The 22,139-nt window shown below is 31.0% G+C and overlaps 2 protein-coding genes across 4 annotated transcripts in view; one reads left to right on the forward strand and one right to left on the reverse strand.

The window, feature by feature from the left end:
- Window positions 1–178: 178 nt before the first annotated feature.
- Gcc88 (GRIP and coiled-coil domain containing 88 kDa) lies at window positions 179–7,207 on the forward strand. The gene is made up of 11 exons (XM_072006839.1): window positions 179–476; window positions 929–1,131; window positions 1,215–1,327; window positions 1,415–1,579; window positions 1,676–1,821; window positions 1,902–2,136; window positions 2,218–2,527; window positions 2,601–2,902; window positions 2,999–3,456; window positions 3,536–3,689; window positions 6,533–7,207. The coding sequence occupies exons 2-11, from the start codon at window positions 1,077–1,079 to the stop codon at window positions 6,578–6,580; spliced, it is 1,986 nt and encodes a 661-aa protein (XP_071862940.1). The 5' UTR covers window positions 179–476; window positions 929–1,076; the 3' UTR covers window positions 6,581–7,207.
- Window positions 7,208–7,516: 309 nt separating this feature from the next.
- Cic (Putative transcription factor capicua) overlaps window positions 7,517–22,139 on the reverse strand; it is a 61,210-nt gene continuing 46,587 nt past the window's right edge. For 2 of the 3 annotated variants that reach the window (XM_072006832.1, XM_072006831.1), the window contains exons 11-22: window positions 21,878–21,958; window positions 19,998–20,281; window positions 19,443–19,853; window positions 19,053–19,362; window positions 18,652–18,965; window positions 17,821–18,049; window positions 17,406–17,609; window positions 16,988–17,254; window positions 16,640–16,838; window positions 16,327–16,544; window positions 15,744–16,223; window positions 7,517–15,658 (exon numbers count right to left, since the gene is read on the reverse strand). In XM_072006832.1, coding sequence (XP_071862933.1) covers window positions 15,588–15,658; window positions 15,744–16,223; window positions 16,327–16,544; window positions 16,640–16,838; window positions 16,988–17,254; window positions 17,406–17,609; window positions 17,821–18,049; window positions 18,652–18,965; window positions 19,053–19,362; window positions 19,443–19,853; window positions 19,998–20,281; window positions 21,878–21,958 — 3,068 coding nt within the window. In that variant the 3' untranslated portion in view covers window positions 7,517–15,587. The remainder of the gene's footprint in view (window positions 15,659–15,743; window positions 16,224–16,326; window positions 16,545–16,639; window positions 16,839–16,987; window positions 17,255–17,405; window positions 17,610–17,820; window positions 18,050–18,651; window positions 18,966–19,052; window positions 19,363–19,442; window positions 19,854–19,997; window positions 20,282–21,877; window positions 21,959–22,139) is intronic. The other variant, XM_072006833.1, reaches the window with a different exon arrangement.

Below are 22,139 nucleotides of genomic sequence, written 5' to 3' on the forward strand. Positions count from 1 at the left end.
TTTATAAATTTAATTTTTAATGTGGTGGTATAAATACAATACTAATAATTCTTTTAAGAATGTTGTTTGATGTACACATTGCAAATATATATATATATATATATATATATATATATATATATATATATTTGTTTATTTTAATTATTTGAGTTTTTTATATAATTTTGATAGGTAAAATCTTTACAAATTTATATAATGCACGTTGTCGTCATATTAACAGATATAATATAGATAGAATCAGCTGAAGAGATGTACACATAATTTGTCTTTAAGTGAAATACTGTTATAAATTTTGTTTATAATACGTATCATTAATGTTATTCGTCATATAGGATTACATATTTTGTTAGAAGATCGTTTCTTCGATTTGATCACACTATAACTTCGTTATAAAACGCTTGACGTTAAAAATAGCCGGATACATCGTTGTAAGAAAAACAAATAAAATGTCTAGAAAAGATTTTAATATCATCAGGGTAAGTGACAAAGCGAGGTACCTTATGTTAAAATAAAGAAAGTGATTTTCAAATGTTGTATTATAATAATAAACTTACGCACGTTTCTATGTAATTAAGATAATAGTTTTATGTAGTATGTAATTCAATCAGTGTGTACAAATATGAGAAATTGAAAATAAATGCAAATACATGTGTATTATCATATACGGAATTATTATACGGGTATCATTTTGCATTACATTAACATTTTTAATTTTTATGTCACATTTAAATGTTTTGAACGTAGCATCAAATATGCTATGTAATTATAATTCTTTTTCGAGAGTTTTTATTATATTGAAAATATTTATTATTGCAGATAATACATTAACTCATGCATAAAAATTACTTATATTTTTATATTTACATATATAAAAATTACTACAGGTTTTTATTTTACAATAAATCTACAATTACCGTTTTTATTTCAGCGATAAATGTTATTGTATAAACGTGTAAACGTATGTGTCATCCAGAATAAAAGATCGTTTAAAAGATTCGGAATATTAACGTTGTTTACTATACTCGTTTGAACTGAAATATTTAATTATTAATTTATTAATCTCTTATTGAGACTCAATGGAGAACGAGGAAAAAATGGATAAAAAATCAATAATTGTAGAAAATGAAAAAGGTACATATCTAATATTATTGTTAAATTATGAATTTTTGAAAATATTATTAGCGATTCAATAACAATAAATAATTATATTTTAGATAAATCTGACGTTTCTTCACAAACGAAAAAGATTGGAAATACAAAGAATGTGCAGTCTCAAAAATCTGATACTACAAACACTGGAAATGATGAATTAATTCATTCGCGACAAGTATAATAATATAAAAGTTCTGATATGATTGCTACCAATAATCATATAGCGACTATTTTTAAATAAATGTTTGTATTCATTTTTCAGTCGCGCGAAGTTCAAACGGATATCGCATATACAGAAACAGTAGGAAAATTAAAAAATCGGCTAGATACGCTGATGAATTCTTTAGCTACTCTTTCGGCAGAAAAATCTAAAATGGAAGCAAATTTTCAACAGGATAAAAAGCAGTTGAGAAACGAACGAGACGAAGTGAGTTTACACTATATGTGTATATGTATACATATTTATATTCATATCTATATAAAATCATTTATATTCTTTTTGTTAAATATAAAATATTTGCAGTGTGAAAAAATAATCAAGGATTTGAAAGAAAAATTAAACAAAGTGCAAACTACGAATTACTCTGAAATCGAGCATGTGAAATGTAAATTAATTATGGAACGTCACGAGAGGGAAAGAGAGCAAGCTGATCATGCAAAAATGATAAAGTATGTAGTAAGATATGAAAAATATACGTAGAATTTGTAGTTTTAAGAGAAATTTTAAGAAAATTTCTCTTCTTTTTTAGAGAACTACAAAAATTATTACATGATGAACGACGAAACAAAGAACAACTTGAAGCACAAGTAAAAAGTCAGTTTGCACATAAGACACAATGTAAAATACTTGAAGCTGAATTAGAAATAGCTAGAAATAAGCTTAAACAAGCAGAAGAAGCAGCTAAAGAAACACCCCCGATTCTACTATCACTCCAATCTGAAATGGCTCTAATGAAGAAACAACATTTAAATGCGATACATGAAGTAATTTAAAAAAAAATATATCTATTTGTATGAGATTGTTTTGTCTACTGTAGGCATGAGAATGGCTAATTAACTTTGCAGGAACAAAAAAGAGCTGCTGCTGCAGAACAGCAAGCTAGAGCATTAGCAATGACTCATGAAGCAAGAGTAGCTGGTCTAGAAGCAAGACTAGCTGAACTTTCAGAAATTGTTGGAGGATATGATAGACTCAGACAGCAAGATCAACAAGCCATACAGAAACTGAAAGATCAACTAATTAATTTACAAGACTCTGAACATGAGTATATTACATTAAATAATGAACCTGAAGAGATCATTTCTAGAATAAAAAATCTGTATACCAAATTGTTAGATTTAGATAATAAAAAAAGCGAATCAGCACATGTTAAATGTTAGTTAATTAAAAATACTTTTCTCTTATATGAATAATACATTGTATAATTATTAGCAAATTTGGTTTTCAGCATTATTACATAGCTTAGATTTATATGATAAACAACAAGTTATTGATTATAAAGAAAAGTATGAAACTTTGTTACAAGAATTCGAAGATTATAAACAGCAAATGAAGTATAGTAATGTTGGAAACATATCGTATAATATTCAGAGTCAAAATATTGCATCATCTTATGATAAAAATAGCAAAACACAATTACATATGTTAAAAGCACATAACAATAATCTAGAAGAACGAATACGTGTTTTAAATAACGAAATTGTGAATAAGGAAAGGGAATTGAAGTTAAAATTGGAGCATCAGGAAAAGGCAAATTTTTTTCTTTTCTTTGATCACTCGGTGACAAATTAAATCAACTATATTTAAAATAACTGTGGTATAAACAACAATTGGTTATTTTTACAGTCATCTCAAGAAGAACATGGAAAATTGAGACATTTGTTATTACAAAAGGACAATGAATTTCGTAATAAAATATCTACGTTAGAGCAACAATTATTACGTCAAAGAGAACGATCAATGGCTCTCATCGAAGAAAAGGATAAAGAAATTTTAACTTTAAAAACATCTTTTCACGCGTTATTACCCAAAAAGGAAAATACCGCAGAAAGGAAGCTAAATGCATCAAAATGTGAAAATGGAACAGAGCCTATTACCGATTTAGTAACAGGATTATTAACAAATGACAGTCCTCCAATATTGCATTACAGTCAAGAGTTAGCAAGAAAAGAGGTGCAAGTATCAGCATCTAGAAAAAAAGTTTTAGAATTAGAAGCAACATTACGGGAAAAACAAAGAGAAGTCATATATATAAAGGAGAAACAGAAAGAAAATATAAAAGCTTTGCAAGCTCAGATTGCGAGGTAAATTTCAAAGTGATGCATGTATTAAAAAATTGGAAGAAAGATACGTTTACATTTGATTATATTATTCGATTTTTAGGCTCGAAGCTTGCAAGTCTAGGGAAGGTGCAAATCTTGAATATTTGAAAAATGTTTTTATAAATTATTTAACTACAAGCGATGTTTCTAGTAAACGTCATATGCTAAACGCTATTTCTACAGTATTGCGTTTTACTGCGGAAGAATTAAATAAGGTAAAGCACTAATTCATATTATGGAAATGTATAAAAAGATTAGTAGCTGATCTAATATATATCATAAAATTTATTTATTTTGTTATATTTTCGGTGCTATCTCAAATGATATTTGAGTACATTATACTAATAATGTGTTCATAAATAAAAGTTAAATCTATTATCTGTAATTATTTAAGAAAGGGCACTTCCGACCGATTTCGGTGACCTTGAAATATGCTGTCGAGGACATAATCCTGAATAGCTTTTCCCTATACATGTTACCGTCGTTCGGCCTTAGTTTCGGTGATATACGCGATATTTTTATCACTATGTACTTTTAAGGGGATATTATCCTATGAATTCTTTTTAAGTTGAAGATGTAGTCCAACGTTGTAACTTTTTTTCGTAGTTTACTTTGTTACTTCTTCTTCATACATAATCATTTTGTATACAGTTTTAATTAATTGCCTCTTGGTTTTAGCTTACCCACAATAAATTAGCATTTAGAGGTCGTATCTCACTGATGTAGGTGATTGGAACTTTAGATAGACTAAAACAAAAAACTTAAGAAGATTCTTAATCAATAGGCCTATCTTTAACGTATGTACTGAAATAAATAATTTATGTCGAAGATTGACAAAATAATGAATACTTAAGTTGCAAATTTCGAAGTTTCATTCTTTTTTTGATGATTGTTAAATAAAACAAGCATGATAAATTCAACGTAAAAATAAAGTAAATTATTTATTTTGATATGAACAATAACAATAAACCTATTGATTAAGAATTTTCTTGATCTTTTTGTTTTATATATATATATATGTAATAACTAATAATATATATAATATATGTATGTCCCTAGTACCTATATATATATGCTTCACATGCAACCTAGTGATAATCACGCATGCTTTTAGTGTTAGAGTTATATACAAAAGCACGTTTGCTAGTGCATATGCATAAACAATAGTCGAATTTACGATATACTTACAAAATTGAATGAAATAAAAATTAAATCATGCCAGCGCGAGGATATTAGTCTTCACTAAGTTACGACCCATCGATTTGTCTTTTTCTGTTTACATTAAGGATGATTGTCATCAGCGAGTTAAGTTTAGGGGGAGTTTATGCGCTCGTTTACACCAGAGTGAAGTAAAAATTAAGATTGATTTAAGCTTTTTCTTGAATATATCGGAAACTAAGGTTGAGCGACGGTAATATCCATAAGGTAAAGTTGTTCAGAATAAAGATTTTGACAACAAATATCAAAGTTATTGAAATCGGTGGGCAGCAATACCCCTTTGTAAATAATTATCCTATCAATGATTATCAATTATATATATATATATTGTATATGTATGTATATGTACATATATAATTATCGTCTGAGATTCATGTTAAACCATTTATGCATTATAAGAAACGATGTGAAATCATTGCAAGATTCATGAAATCATTCCTTGCGTTAGTTCTATGAGTTTAAGATATTTGAAAAATATATAAAATGATACAACTAGAAGAAGGGTTGTAGGATTCTTATAGTTTAAAGATATTTAGATTTCTTATCGAGATATGTAAATAAATTATAACTTATACTTTAAGCAAACGTATATTATTATTTCAAAAGAACACTATTGTTTCTTTAATAGTAAGGGTGACGGTAAAAAAACATTAATATTGAAACGGAAAGCGATTTGAAATAAAATTGTCATACAATTGTATGTACCTTCATGCATACTTTTTGTAAGTATATGCAGGAAGAAATAAAATATAAAATTTACGATCCATTTATATTACTTAAAATCTTACATATATATATATATATATTATATAACATATATTTAATATATATATAATATATATTTGCTACGTAATATATATATTATGTAGCAAATGTGAACAACTTAGGGGGAAAAACGGAACATTTTGTCGATATATGCAAGTACTTACTTATGTGTACAAGGTATGATGTACATTTCAGTATATTGATTAATAACATTGCCATTATATGCTCAAACTTACGTTGTCGAAGAAATAATTTTAAATGCGACGTTTACATTCTCTTACTGTTACTTTTAGATGTGTAATTATCCTGTGAAATTAGTAACAGAAAATTCAATACGCATCACGTATATATTCCGTCGTATTTATTTATACTCCAGGTTTATGTTACGTGCATTATATACAAAACGAATGACTAAATTGTGACGACATGTTTGGCATATATGTATATATTTAGCGTTTAATCTGTCATTGAAAAAAGAACTAAACACAACTTATCGATAGTGTCTTTGATAAGTTTTAATATACTTGTGATTGTACGCATTTTTATCGAAGATCTGTACATCTGAAAGCTGCTAAATATTTCTCCCACATAATTCTCTAACAACGTATAATTCAGTTTATATATCCATTTCTTCTCACCGGTAATAACACGTCCTGGGAGCAAAAATCATATCGTCTATATACAGATTAAAAATCCACGCTTCGTTTACAATCGTTTAAACATTGTCGAACTTTCAATCTCGAGTTACTAATAAAATACAGGCAAACGATTATCAAACGATCACCGCATCATATCCATTATTCGGTTTGCAATTTTACAATAATTCTCGCTAAACGTCGTTCTCATGACATCGTTTGACATTGTGATCACATAAACTTTTGCAAATCACGGGCTTTCGACTTGCCAAGAATGAGCGATTTTTGCACAGGATTTCAGTCTGACAATTTTTATACACAACTTTTACCACTTTCCTCCTTTTCTTTATCTTTATCATCTCGTGATGCATGACTAAAACATTTTATTTAAGTATCTTCAAGGCATGACGATGTACACCTGTTCAATGGTTGTATTTCAGACTCAGAATGTCGGCGATTGTCAACACAGATTACAACATTTTATTTAATAACACTTGTTCGATAGTTTTAATTATTAATTAGACATCGGTATATAATATATATGATTCTTTAATATATATATTTCGTGAAGAATATTTCTTGCGAATAATTATTTATCTTATTTATCTGCTTTCTGAAAATTTGTAATCGGTAACCTGCTAAGATTCTTCTTTCTTTTTTTTCTTTTTTTTTTTTTTCTTATATGCTTACTCTTTCTTTACATATATGATGATGTTAGCAATAGTAATGTACAGAGGCCCTTAAATAACATTTCCCCGAGAAAAGTGTATATTTCCGTGTAAACGTTGGAACAGTATCTGTCTTCTTTGATCGAAAAATATTTTTCGCATTATAATGTTCAAATTTACTTGAAGAAGGAAAAAGCCAATTCTTAAGTTCTTTCGTGTTAATGAAGGATTTCATCCTATTGGATTAGACAGATTATTTCCTGTATTAGCTGTAAGTGTCCTTTCTGTCTTTCTTCCTTCATTTTTTTTAATCTCTTTTTCTTTTATACAACAATAATATCATACCTATTATATAATATTTATAGTGGCAATATAAATATTATAGCATTGGTATACATTATCTTACAACTTGTATTAAAGTTATAATAAATCTAAATCTAAATCTGACGCATGAGTCACTTTTTCTTCTCCCTTTTTTCTTCCTTTCTTCTTCCTTTTTTCTTTTTCTTTTTTCTATCTTTTTGACGGTACTATCCTGTAAGAAATCAAATGTTCTCTATCGATGTTTAACCCTACTATAATCTTACTCGTTAACGCGTTTTTATGCAAAGCCTTTAAAAGCATGAAAGTAGAATACAGTCTATCAATGCTGCTGCGGCATTGTTAGATCGCGTGCAAGGAAACAAATTTTTTCATTTAAGCACGATATATAATTTTTCGGCAATACAATGTCAGACTTGTACATCGACGTTGCTCTTTTTCTTCTTTTTTGCCATTTGCATTCACTTTTCATTTTTAAAACAAATACAGCAAATTTTCATGTCTAATAAAAATATTTTACACTTTGACATTGTAGGTCGGTCATCCCATAAATAATGCGATTTTTCTGACAGTTAAGTTTAAAGCGATGGTAGTTGTCGTTACGTGGTTAGGAATTTTATGAAAAGAGGATAGAAAAGTTCAAGTAGAAAGATATCTACTACGCCAACAATTATATAATAGAAATAAAAGAGAGTATATTACTGATTGACCAAATATATTGGCAGAAAATTACATTATTTACGGGGTGTGTTAATATAATTGTTTGCGATGCTAGTCGATTTTTCTTCAAGTTCTCTGAGATGTACGTACGGAAAGCAATACAAAACACTTTACGTGTATAAAAAGCCAGTGTTTATGTTTATTCGTGTTGTTCTTGTACGATTAATAGAGGATACCGCAGACAGTGAACGTTTTATCGTCGATTCGTAATTCGGTTTGTATCGCTGAACAAAATGAGATTCAGTCTCGGTTGCTTTAAATACAGCAATATATACTTGGAAATATCATCGGCAAAATGAACTTACGAATTCTTCGAAGAAGCATGAATGCCATAAATATATAAATGACATTTTTTTTTACATCTTAGAACGATGTAACATTGCACAATTCGTTACGCATAAGTAATAAATATTCCTAGATTTAAAGACATCTTTATATCTTCTCTCGCGCTAAAAATGAATCATGTTGAAATTCATGGATCCCTTTACTACCTTTTCATAAGGGATATTCATGTTAGATTATCTTGGAAAAAAATGAATAAACAATTTCCACGAAACGACCATGTTAAGAAGGAAAGAAAGAAGAAAAAAAAAAAAAAGAAAATTTGTCCGTGTTTTACTATTCTTCTTAAGAACAAACTATCGTTTTAAATGAAACATGGGGAAGCGTTCCTCTTTAAAAAGTGAAGAATTTGCAAATAATTATACTCGTTTGTGAAAATAATAACATTAACCGATTCGTTAACGAGACGATACAACCGACTGCACTTTCTGAAGTTTCACGGTAGCTATTAGTTCTTGCGTACTATGCCCGATTTCAATTTCCTTTATTCTTGTGAACAGGACATTATACAGATTCCAGACAAGTTGGAAAATTTTGTAGTGAAGTGAAAATAGGAAATTTCGTTTGTTAAATATTCAATGCTGTTGTCAATGAGCTATTCATATTTCTAGAAAAATGATATCGTTTATTCACGCAATTCTTTCGAAACTATTATGGATACCATAATTCGTTAAATGATCAAAAGAAGAAAAAGGAATGGCAACCAACTGTTGTTCGCGCTGATTCGTTATTCCTTTAGTGTTAAATACGCGTATATACAATATACATACGTATCTTTTATCTTTTAAAGGATATTCTCGTCAAAGACGTGTGTATATCTTTTCAAAAGCTCGCCGCCACGTAAATACATGTCCGTCGCAAATGTTACACTGCAAATTCTGTCTTACTTTCTTCTTATACTAACGTCTCATATCGTCCATATCGTTCTTCAGGAAATGTAACATATTTGTAACACAAAATGTGGCCATACTGGCAAATTTGGTCCAACACGTACGTGGTTCTCGTATAAGGGCATCGGATTTAAAATCTGCCAATCGCGTCCAGATCGTTTGCATACTCTTTGTTCATATATTTACAGTTCACGAATCTTATATATACCTTTTAGTATACACGATCCTATTGAGAATTGAAAGAAAGAATTTCTTGTATAAAAATTAATTAGAAATATGAAACATAAAATATTGTAGAATTTTGTTCGATTTAAATTTACATTTTGAAACAACTTGTGTAGGATGTACAAAAGGTAAGTTTGGAAAATACCATAGCGGAATTCTACACCTTTGGAACGGTAGAGATTCGAAAAAAAAATTCCTACAGAATTGAACTTAACGTTGAAGTTCAAGATTAAATTTTTTCTATTCCATCGTATTCTACTCGTCACGAGGATCAAACGCCTCAAGGGAACCACGAGTCGCACTCGGTTGTTCTCTTGGAGAAGATTATTAAAGTTTTATTATTAATTCCATATATGTACGCGTGTATGTATATATGTACGTATATACATCGTGTACCGAAAATCGTTGTACAAGCCGAGAGGCGGAGATTCGCCATGCAAAGGTAAGTCGAAAATGTAGAATGGTGATTGTTGAAAACCAACTATGAAATTTCATCATGTGCAGTTGAAAAGCAACGAGAATGAAATAGATGCAGCTTCATAGCTGAATTTCTCGAAAACGAAGCCTTGTATCAAAAATTGTCACTTTACGCGTGATACTCTGTACCACGATCTTCGGTACATCCTATATAAAACTGATATTACTCATAATATATTTGCATCTTGCGATCAGGCAGAGTTTACATAGCGTGCTATTGACGAAGCCGCTGTCAATTATTTTCTGGCGCGTGAAACAATTGATTGACAATCGGCAAAGAATAATGAAAGATCACTGCAGTTCAGAAGTTCCAGGTCGTCGTGATTTCTTACGATTGGATCAATTCAGTTCAGATGAACAGATTATATCCGTTGAACAATGAATTAAAATATCGAATTGAATCTTAGGGAGAAACTTGGCCGAAATGTAGAAATGCGAGTCCTGGGCTGTTCAAACAACGTGTTAAATGATGGCCATACGAAAGTTAGCACGGTTATTATGCAGATTCAAAAAGGAAGAAAGAAAGAAAGATATCTGCGTGCGACGGTAGATGCCATTTATCATGTATTTGGCTATGAAACGGAAATATATTATAAATAAGATCAGTTTTATATATATATATATATACACATATATACATATTGATGCTCGTTGATTGTTAAGACGTTTGATCCTCGTGATGAGTAGAATATGATGCAATAACAAAATTTGACTTTGAATTTCAAGCTCAAAGTGAATTTTGCACGAACTTTTTTTTAGAAATCTCCGCCGATCCAAACGTGTGGAAACCCCCTATGATGGCTTTTACACTTACTTTTTACACACTCTTTACATAACAAGCGCATTTTATTTTCTTTATTCTTCTGTAAATTAATGAAATAGATACAAACGGTAAATTGATAATGGTATTCGTTGTCGATTCTTGCAATTTTCAAATACTACTTAGTATTATTAAATATAGGAATTGATCAACTTTAAGTATAATTAAGATTTAAAACACCATATGTATAAATATGCGTAAATATGCATAATGCAACTGTTCCCTATTATTGATGTAATATAACTTATTTAAAATTTGTTACTTTTTTTTTTTACTTAGAATTATTTAACATTTCTTTCATAATTTCAATCATAAATCATAAATTTCAATGTATTCTTGAAACTTATAAAATTGCTATTTTCATTTTTAACATTCATTTATGTATTTTCATTTTCTTCTTTTATACAATTTCCAAGAGTAATTAGGTGATAAAAGATGTAAATTGATAATTACTTAAAAATTGATAAAAGATATAATTTGATCTATTGTAGCAGAAAAATATTTATTTACCAATATTTTCTGCATATTCCAAAAATGTGAGAATATTTTTAATTTAAAACTAAGAAACGAAGAGAGAGAGAGAGAGAGAGAGAGAGAGAGAGAGAGAGAGAGAGAGATCAATTCAGAGAGAAAATCAATTACACATATAATTATACATGTATTAAATATGTTACAGAATTTCATTCGTGCGATTTTATGATTTTGAAAATGCAATATTTATATCTCGAGTATCATAATGTATAATTTATAATATGGTGCTGATAACGTTATTTTTTCGTTAAGATATTTTTAAGAAGATAGCTCAGTTCCTGTATTTCGCCGATTCGAGTTGAAAATTAATTTTTAAACATGCGGTCGTATCGAAAGTACTAAGAAGAATATTTTTAGAATTTTATATGTCTGCTATTTGCAAACGGCAATGCGCAGATTCGGACAGATTTTAATGCCTCAGCCAATTGTTCCTATAATGTGTTTTATATATATGTATATATGCATATGTACATATGCATATGTATCGTGTATATGTTTGCACTTGCAAATTGTCAAATATTTCACTATGTCTTTAATATTTTCTCCTTTTTTTGTTTTTTTTCATATGATTACATTTTATTACCTACGCACGTACATGGTATGTATTTTCCTCAGTACAGTGCATCGATGCTGTACATAACAAAGATTCATGGTATGCTTTCTACACAGAGCCATTTTCATTGCTTCTATGTGTATCATTTATTATTTTTCCTATGTTCGGTATTCTGTTTCATAACGTTATTCCGTGACTGATATTATATACCATATAACAGATTTAAAAATATTTCAGAATTAAACAAGGAATAATAGAATGACTATAATAGATGAATAGCAACTTAGAACATAATAAAAATACATTATTACAAGTAATGAGAATAATAAAAAAAGAGAGGAAAACAAAATGAGGAAATAGGTACATAGGATTTGTTCAAGTGCGTTCATTTTACACAATGTTAGAGAAAGGATTCAGAGGGAGGAATTGGAAAAATAGATATAATGTGGTGAAGAAAATGCCAGTAGAGTAGCCGCCACTTTACTTTACTTCTGTTTTCCTAAATCACAGTCACATGTATGGCTGCTAAATCACGGAACATATTTCGTCACCAATATTTTTTAACAAAAAAAAGAGAGAAAAGAAGGAAAGGGGAAGAAAATATGAAAAGTAACTTCAAAATCTTATCAATACTGGAAAGATAGTTCACTAGTTTACACAAGTACAAAATATAATATTTCATTTAAATTCTTTGAAAGGGGCAAGTACTTAGAGACACTCAATCTCTGTTAACGTCCATTCCTGTATACAAGAAGAAGCTATTCAAAAAACAATGTGATCATTCCAGAAAAAGCCAGATATATTAAAATGTTCCTTTTTTTTTTTTAAATATCCGTAACGTGGGAAATATTTTATCACTTTCATTTATGTAAATTATAAATTAGATTACATGATTCATATAAAATATCGTGAAAACCACAACTTTTAAAACAAAGATATTTTTAAAAAAAAGGTAAAGCTATTATACCTAAAATATTCCTTTTGATTAAATAATGTAGTATTTATAAAACGAACGTTAAAAGATATTGAATTTGAGATAATTTGTGCTATTATAAACGACTTTAAAATTTTTCTCTGAGTACTAATTCTGATAAAAGTGACGCGGTAAATAAGAAGAGTAACATTGTTTAAAAGATGTGATATGAACACGGAATATATGATTTCTAATAAAGCCGTCTAATAAATGTGTAAATATCATCGCTAAATTACATTTTTTACACAATAAATATACTTTTAAGGAGATAGAGATAGATAGATAGAGATAGATAGATAGATAGATAGAGATAGATAGATAGATAGATAGATAGATAGATAGATAGATAGATAGATAGATAGATAGATAGATAGATAGATAGATAGATAGATAGATAGATAGATAGATAGATAGATAGATAGATAGAGAGAGAGAGAGAGAGAGAGAGAGAGAGAGAGAGAGAGAGAGAGAGAGACAGAGACAGACAGACAGACAGACAGACAGACAGACAGAGACAGACAGAGACAGACAGACAGACAGACAGACAGAGATAGACAGACAGAGAGAAGAAACTTCATATTAAAAAGAAATCAAAACTTTTTCAAAGTATTGTTCACAGGAGTGACCAATGCAGATTTCAAGTGTCTCTTCTCTTCGGTAATCGCTTGCCACCTGTGTGTTTAACGCACTATAAAAAAACAATAATCAAGAAATGGTAAGAGAGTAATGTAATTTCGTGCGCGCGCACGGGCGCGTGTGTGTACACAAATAATAATATCCTAACACTTTAGGAAAGGGTTAACTTTGGAGGAGGGTTGGGGGACCATTCCGTGCGCAACAGTTCATATCTGAAGGCCCACAATCTATAAATCTTTTCTTTTTTTGTTTTATCCTAATCCTGCCTGCGTTTTCATTATAATTATTATTCTACAAATTACAATGCTCTACTCTACCGTTTCGGATGTATCCTAATTTTTATATAATATATATATATATATATTCAGTATATTGTATATTTTTCCTATTTACAAAATATGTAGAATAGACATTGTTCCTATCCTAACTACAATATGCGTGCCGTGGCGCGAGACTTTTAAACCTCTCAAGGTGCGCTTTTTTTTTATAAACATATCACTAATTACATAATCTATTTTACAGCCAAATTCAACAATTTCTGTTGAAATTCAACGCGTTTCCACTAAAGATATGAATATTTCTCTATAACGTAAAAATACATTTGACCGATAAAATGCGCTAAAATAAACGAAATATGTATATATATATATATAATTTTCATAATGAACAACGATTTCTGTTAAAAGCGTAGTAACAAAATTTGAATTGGAACAACATATTCAATAAACCTCCTCGGCACCTTTTTTCTTAGCTTGGTGCTTGATATTAGTATTAAATTTCATCTATTTGCAATTATATTTTCCAGTAGATCACATACGCATTTAATTAGAGCATGCTAAAGATAAAAGCAAATAACTTGTCATGGCCAAAAAAAAAAAGAAAAAAAAAAGAAAAAAAAACAGAAAAAAAATACGGCCTTCATAAAACCGCTTACATCTAAATTGGCCAAAAGGAAAAAAGAGAAAAGAAGTAAAGAAAAAAGCAGATTGACTTTAAAATGCTTATAAAACATAAATCAAACGCGTTGAATTTGAGCAGAGTTCTAAAAACAGTAGATAAGTACTTTCGAGAATATTGTAAACATATTACATATTACCTATCAAATGGGGTCTAACAATTAATTCTTTATTATTAAGGGACTTCTTATTACGCATGCATTCCCTTGTTTGTCGCCGCACAATGGCACGATTTTTATCTCCATTATAATAATCTATGAATCACCAAAAGAATGCTTCCGTCTTAAAATTGTCAGACACAGCATCATAGATACTTTAAACTCTCCAGATATCTTCCACTCCAAGTCATGCCATAGTATTTACAAGTAAAATAAACATATCTGCAGACTGCATTACATAAATTTTGTGCTATGTTTATCGCAGTTCTTTCTTTCTTCTATAGTTTTCTTTTTCATTTATATCATATATAAAGTATAACTAAAGTATATAAACTCTGATTTCATCTTATAATGCTTCATTAATTCTAATACTCTCTGATTACGTTTTTCTCTTCCTCTTTCTCACAAAAACACCCACACACATCCTACACTCATGCGAAACTTCATTTTCTATATCATGCATACTCCTTCTTTCTTTCTACTTGCATCTCATAGTATTTTTAACAATGTTTAACAATGGCTTAGGCCTTCCATAATCCTTGCAAGGTGTTTCGATGTACAAATATCGGTCATGTACGTTTGGTACTGTACAACTATGAGTTGTGATTTTATAATGTAGTAAAATAATTTCTTCACTTCTATATTACCATTTCATAAATCATCTTTAGATTTAGAATACAGAAGAGTATTGTCTTTTCTTCTGATAGAAGAAAGCTCTTTTTTTTCGAATTACATATTTCGAAACAGTTATTTTATGTGATTCTTCCTTGTTTCATTATTAAACAGGATAATATGATTAAGCCTGTAAGTTGAGCTTTTAAATTTCTAGTGAACGTTATATCGTTGCTAAAATACAGTAGATTCTTAATCACACCAACATTTTACATGTTATTATTCCAATGGAACACAGATACTCGAACACGCATTTAAGTCAACATTAGTAATCTCGAGAAACATTCGACTCAATATTTCTTCAGTTTTATATACAAGAAGAGGATTTTACTGATATGTGTACATCAAACTCACCTTGATATGCCTGTCTAAGTTACCTGCACCAGGTTACATCAAAGTTCGAATTGCACTAAAGCCTTGCAGCACTTTACAACTCGCTAAAACTTGTACATCAACAATTTTTTCGATAAAAACTTTCCTTCATTCAATGAATAATGATGTACTCATGCTGTGGAGTAAGTGGATGCATAGTATCACAGTTGGCACGTGGGCGCTAGCTACCACTACTGCTTACAGGCAGTATATGTGGAGCTCCCATCGACGTAGGGGGAGCAGTCAATGGTCCTATGGAAATGGTCGTAAATTTTATAACATACATCATCTCTTACAATTATTATATTCAGGAATAAAAAAAATATGAAATAATTACCAGTTATGTTAGGTGAAGGTTCAGAGACAGGTAGTGGACTCACTAGACTGTTAGCACTCATAGGTGTTGAATTAGCTTTTAATTTTTGCCTGACCTCTCTAATCTTTAATTGCAAACTTGTCTTATTAGGAAATATATCTGAATGTTTTGCTTGAAAAGTTGTAGTAGCTTGCGTTGAAGGAAAGTAACCGTGTTCTTGAAATAATTGCATTACAAGGTGTCGACGCTGCTCTAGTACTTTCCTATGACCCCGGTCATTTTCGCTCCTGCCAATTCCTACAGAGTTTCCAGCACCTCCTCCAGGCGTTTTTGGTGTCCTAGGAGAGCTAGCATCAACATCTCCCACTAGATCGGTGTTAGTTCTATATGCATCAACATTGAAATCTGGACCAAAGAACGTGTTTCCTGTCAATTTGACACTGGAAGTTGATTTTGGAGTAGCAGATATTGACGTATCTGATTCGATGTCGTCCTCATTCACTATTTCAAAAGATACTTTTATTAAAGTAACAATAAAAATTTGAAAGATAAAAATGTTCTTTTGTAGTGTCACATTATGGTATCATATTAATAAAATAATTACTTGTGGGCCTATGAGGTGCTTGTGCAGATTTTTTTCGATAACTTTGTATTTGCATTGACGACTGTAAATTTGAAGCATGTAAGCCAGATGTTACTACTGAACCATGACCACATGAACCCGCTGTATTGATAGTGATTGCACTTGGACTTTGTATATCTTCTGGTTTAAATTCTGGTAAGGACGAGAATTTTTCTTGGAAATTCACTTGCTCGAGAACTCTGTAATCAATCATATTTTCTCATATTTGCTTGTCATAGATGTAAACAAGTGACATAGTTATAAAAAAATTCAAGCAACTGTTAATTTGACATACCGGTCCATTCCATCTTCGACATTTTTCTTGAAGAAAGAACCCTTTTTAGTAGATGGTGATGGGGAAGCATGAGATTCTGAGAAATTTTGTTGTTGCTGTATTTGCTCTGTCGCTTGAGATGTATTCGTTTGTGGACGATTGTCGCAATGTTGAGACACCAGAGGCCCATGGTCTCCTGCAGTTGATGTGGGAGGCATTGCTATGAAGGAACAGAAAACGAAATATACAAAAACTCTATCTTTAAAACTTGCAAATTCAGCTTCATTATTAAAAAGAATTGATGTTTATACCATCATTTAAATAGATTATTGTTACGGTAGAAATATTATGGGAGCGATAAAATTGTACCCATTGATTGTCTCCTTTGTAACGGTGCTCGGCCAAGCTGTGCTGGAGTTGGAGCAAGCATAAAAGGACCCTTACTTGGGCCTATATCATTAAGCTGTGTTTCATCCATGGAATATGATTTATTTGTGGAAATTTCAGCACTACCATGGTTACTGAGTGGTGTATGGGGAGTATGTGGAGTAGATGGCTGTTTATGTTTATCATTCGTAGCAGGCAGAAGAATATTCACAGTATCTTTTCTTTCCTGATCAGACTTTACATTGGTTACTGAAAAGGAATAGAAGAAACCTTTAATAGTTCCCATTCGAAATACACATGTTGTTATTGTTACATATATTATAAATCCCATATTGAAAACAATCTATGTATATTAAAGAAAGTTTTTCGAAAATTATTAAAGAAATCAATGATAACATACCATAAAACTGGGCATGATTATTCCCTACTTGATTTTCACCTTTTTCTGATTCTGCAAGACGTGTTATTGAATGACCAATTCCTCGATAAGTCGACGTAGTAGAAGTTGTTGAAACCGAGTATGGTTTGCTCACTATGACACTTTGGGTTTCCATCTTATTACCAGAAACTAAACCTTGTGAGGATATGTTGCGATTGCCAGCGTCTATAATTAACAACATGCATTTACTTTATATCCTTTTTGTAATTTTAGAATCAGTGTGATTTCAAATTAAAAATATTTTCAAGAAAAACTGGTAAAAAGATGATATGAAAATGTTATAAACATAGTTTTGTTGTATAATTTTATATATATATATATAGACTATACAAATATTAGATCAATTTTGAAGCGGTTACATTCTATAGAAACTTACCAGAGATTGGTATATTGAATCCACAGTACATCCGGGGATGAGGTGATGTTGGACCAAGATACTGCGATCCCTGCTGCGGTTTGGAAACAGCCACCAAATCGTTATCGAGCAATGTTAGAGTGAACGATGGTTGATAAGGGACAGCTGAAGTAAGGGGGCGAAGAATAGTGCCTAAAGACTGCAACGGCTGCTGTTGTTTAAACAGAGCCATCATAGGTTTCGATCCAATCTGTCAGTATTGTTAAACTTTTGTAGTTCAATCTTTGAGTTTATTCGCATGTGTTTACATAGAACTCTTTGAGAAATCCAAGAGTTCGCTGCTCCCTCAATTCAGGTTTTAACATTGGAGAGAGAAAAAAAAAAAAATAGAAAATAGAAAGAAAGAAAAAGAAAAATAATAAGGCAGCAAGGTAAGTAGGCACGTGCGAATAGCACTCGAATTATACTTAAACATTATAGTAACTATTCATACCTTGTATTCAGACAGTTCATAAAGTAAACATTTTCAAGATAATGAATAAGTAATCGTTTGAATGTAGAAAACATAATTATGCTTGTATTAAAAGTATTATTTGTAACTATTAGTGTTAACCATTAAAACAAGCTTTTCAGTTACCACTCATCCTTCATTCAAACGATGAGCATGAAATGTTTTAAGTATTCACACATGCCTGGACAAAAAGGAGCATTTTACAGAGGATTTCAAGGAAACAAAACATTTTACATGTCTTTAAATTCAGTTACGTTCATATATAGGTTCACTTCGTCTGGACTATTTTAGGTATGTATGTTACTATCACAAGCTTTCAATAATTTATCTTTAATACTTACGGAATGTAATACCGGAGCAGCCGTAAATTTAGGCATATTTCTTCCATTCTCATGAATGCTTGCTACCAAATTGCTCATACTATATTGGGTACTATACTGTTGTTCATTTTTCACTGGTTCTGGTTTAACAACTTTTGGAGATATTGGCATGGTAATAAAAGCCCCACCAGTAGGTTGAAAACCTGATACTCCAGTCGGATTGACGGGACTATGATAAGGATATGTGCTGGATAGAACCGAAACGCTTCCTCCTTTATCCATAGAAGTATGATGATACTTTGTTGTTGTCTCAATACCTGTTGAAGGTATTCGTGCTAGACAAACGGAGAAATTGGTTTTACCATACTATACTACATAACTAATGCATTATGTTTTTTATTTCATTAGATGTGAAAGCGAACCTTTTATCGGTTTAGGTCTACAGGTTACTTCTTGTTTAACATTCATTGCTTCCCTCTTCTGACCGCTTACAGGTGAAAATCGTGATTGTGTGTAACATTTTTTTTCAGCATCGTCATCTTGTACGTCATTATCGCTATCTGTTAGTTTATCTTTGCACTTTAAATCTATTTCAGGTTGTGGATCTTCGCAGATTACCATTTGATCTTCGTCTGATGCATTACCATCTTCCTCCTGTTTTAAATCAGGTTCTGTATTTTCAAGTGGCAGAGGCATTTCCATTATCCTATGAGTATGCGACTGATTGATAACCTAAATATGAATGAAATTGTTTAATTCTATAAAATGCAAAATAACATGTTAAAATTGTAAGTGATCTAAATAAAATTTACATCGATCGTGGGAGCTTCATTGTATACAGTAGTAACGGGAACAGTAATTTCGTCTGTAGCTCTTGGCGTTAATGGTACATCGTCTGCCGGTGGTCCCGTATCTGTTTCTTCCCCAGTACTGTTCAATTTCCCCCGGGATTCGCTACCTTTGAAACTTGTCGTTGAAGATTTCCGTCTATCTTTGCTACACCATTTCCAATCTGGATGCGCTTTAAAATGTGCTTCTTTCACCTCCGATGCAAGATCATGATATTTTTGTTTTTCTTCTGGACCTAAAGCATACCACCACTCTCCCAATATCTTGGACACAGTACGATTATCTTGGTTCGGATGTCTTTGATGCACCACTGCACGATGTCGTTTAGAAAAAATCATAAATGCGTTCATCGGTCGGCGTATTCTGTCTTTAGTCTGTAAAATTATATTATGAATGAGATATGCTTATATGTTTGGCTAACCATTACATTATATTGGAATAAATTTAGGACATGATATTACTTGCATATAAAAATAATAACATATTCACCATCTGCTTATTTGAAGTATAGTACTTACTTTAAGTGGACTCTGAGGCTCTTTAGAATGCAATGCACTAAGGGACTGACTGCGTCTCTTATTAGCATTAGCCTCAACTTCTACGGGAGTTGTCGGTTCTGTTTCAAAAACATCGTCATCTTCTTCTTCAGCGGGAGTTATAGGATCCGGACCTGGTCCAGATCCATCTTCACCAGGCGTGCTCATGCCAATTGGAATTGGAGGCGCACTCAAAGGTGGACTTAATGCAGATGGTGGAGGACTTACTTCTGACTGATCCAGTACCGTTGTCTGCCAAGGGAAAGCTGTAATGATATTTTCGTGTTAGTCACAATCATTTTGGTTAACCCTTTGCGGACGAGAGTCGGCAAATAGCCGCCCAAGTCTTTTTACCGTTGCGGACGCGTGTCGGCATATAGCCGCCCGAATCTGTTCACAGTTCCGGACTGTTATTTTGAAGTGGCTGGCGTACGTCTATTTTTCTGAGCGATAGCTTTATGCGTATTTACGCATGGGTACAGTAAACTAAACAGTATTATGTTTTTGATAAAAGAAAATTATAGATCCTTAGAAATCTTATCTTCCGTTTAACGTAAACTCGCGGTGTAGGATGATGGTCGAGTCAGAACGAATTTCAATCTTTTAATGACATTACCAGACGAATCAGCAAGCTTTTTATATATTTTATATATTTTTTATAATACCTTATATACGATGCCTAAAAGATCCAGAAAGAACATGTTCGATAGTGATAGTAGTGATGACGAACATTATTTTGAACCTGACAAGACAGAAGAGGACGATGGTGTTTCAGACAGTGAGAACGAACTCCGTCCAACAAGGAATCGTCTCAGATGTTTGAATATTTCTAGTAATAGTGACAATGATGATGAACTAAATATTGATGAAAATAATACAAGCCTCGACAATGAATAACGCAAACGTTCAACGTGTATATTTTCTCAATTGCGCATGCCAATACCTCTCGTCCACAGCGATGCTCGCTCGTCGAGCGGCCCCGTCCGCAAAGAGTTAATAATGATGTGAGAAGAGCAATGAAAATATGTGTTGGTGTATCATGAAAACAATTGTATTAATAAAATTAGCAAAGTAGTTAATATTATCCTTAAGTATAATATAGATTTCAAATGCAACAAAAAGATATCAAATAGCAAAAGAGTATCATACTCTGAATCTTTTGATATTTTAGGATTTAACATAATTTTCTTTTGCATTAATAAAGATTCAATAAGCGAACGTTATTAGTCACGCTTCGACAATGTTAAAGTAACATTAAACATAAAATATGATAATGATTTGTATTCTGATTTTAAAAAATGAGGTAAAATACATAGTTAAAACATGAGCAAAAGATTAATAGATAGTACTTGCTGTAAAATATACAACAATACATTTTGTATTTTTCACAAGCATTCCTTTAAAATAAGTTGCAGAAACTATAAAATTATCAAAATATATGTTATACATAAATTTACTCTCTTTATAATATCATGATTAAATCCTAGTATATTTCGTTAAACATAAATAAGTATATATATAAACAGTTAAAAGTTAAATTGTATTAGTCATAACGTTATTATATCTATACGTTTTTATACTAAAAATATAGTATTCTATATATTTTATTATACTATAATTTTAATTGCTAGTACGCAAACTAAAATAACAAATATCAATATCTGCTTCCAATAACTTTATAACTATATAACAATATCCTTATAGTATAGGATTTACCAAGATTTACTAAGCAAAGCTTACATTTTTTACTATTTAATGAATGTTAGAGGACATGCGTAATCTTATGCACCGTTGATAACGTATGTACTTCACAACAAATGTAAGGATAGTCACACGTTTTGTTTGGCAGTTAAAATTCAAACCTTTTTTCCAGTTGCGCACTGCATTGTTCAGTAATGATGGGGGATGGGGCTGGTATGCAGGAGGTACATCATGGTTGCCATCTGTGAAAGTCTTACCGTTTAGTCAAATTCACTGTTATGATATTGATGCAAAATGATAAAATAAAATAATGCGAACGTAAATTTGAATTTCAGTATCTTATAAGATTGATTCATATGCATAAGGTGTTAATTTCTTCTATTGATAATTGATATCAGGCTGTTTTAGCAAGTTACATAATGA

Source organism: Bombus fervidus, chromosome 7 (assembly GCF_041682495.2).
Source record: "Bombus fervidus isolate BK054 chromosome 7, iyBomFerv1, whole genome shotgun sequence".
NCBI lineage: Eukaryota > Metazoa > Arthropoda > Insecta > Hymenoptera > Apidae > Bombus > Bombus fervidus.

Bases quoted from the DNA above. Each gene is read 5' to 3' on its own strand.
- Gcc88 (XM_072006839.1), top strand. From the start codon at position 1,077: ATGGAGAACGAGGAAAAAATGGATAAAAAATCAATAATTGTAGAAAAT. The intron at 1,132-1,214 runs GTACATATCTAA...ATTATATTTTAG, and splicing joins AATTGTAGAAAATGAAAAAG to ATAAATCTGACGTTTCTTCA. The intron at 2,903-2,998 runs GCAAATTTTTTT...TTATTTTTACAG, and splicing joins AATTGGAGCATCAGGAAAAG to TCATCTCAAGAAGAACATGG.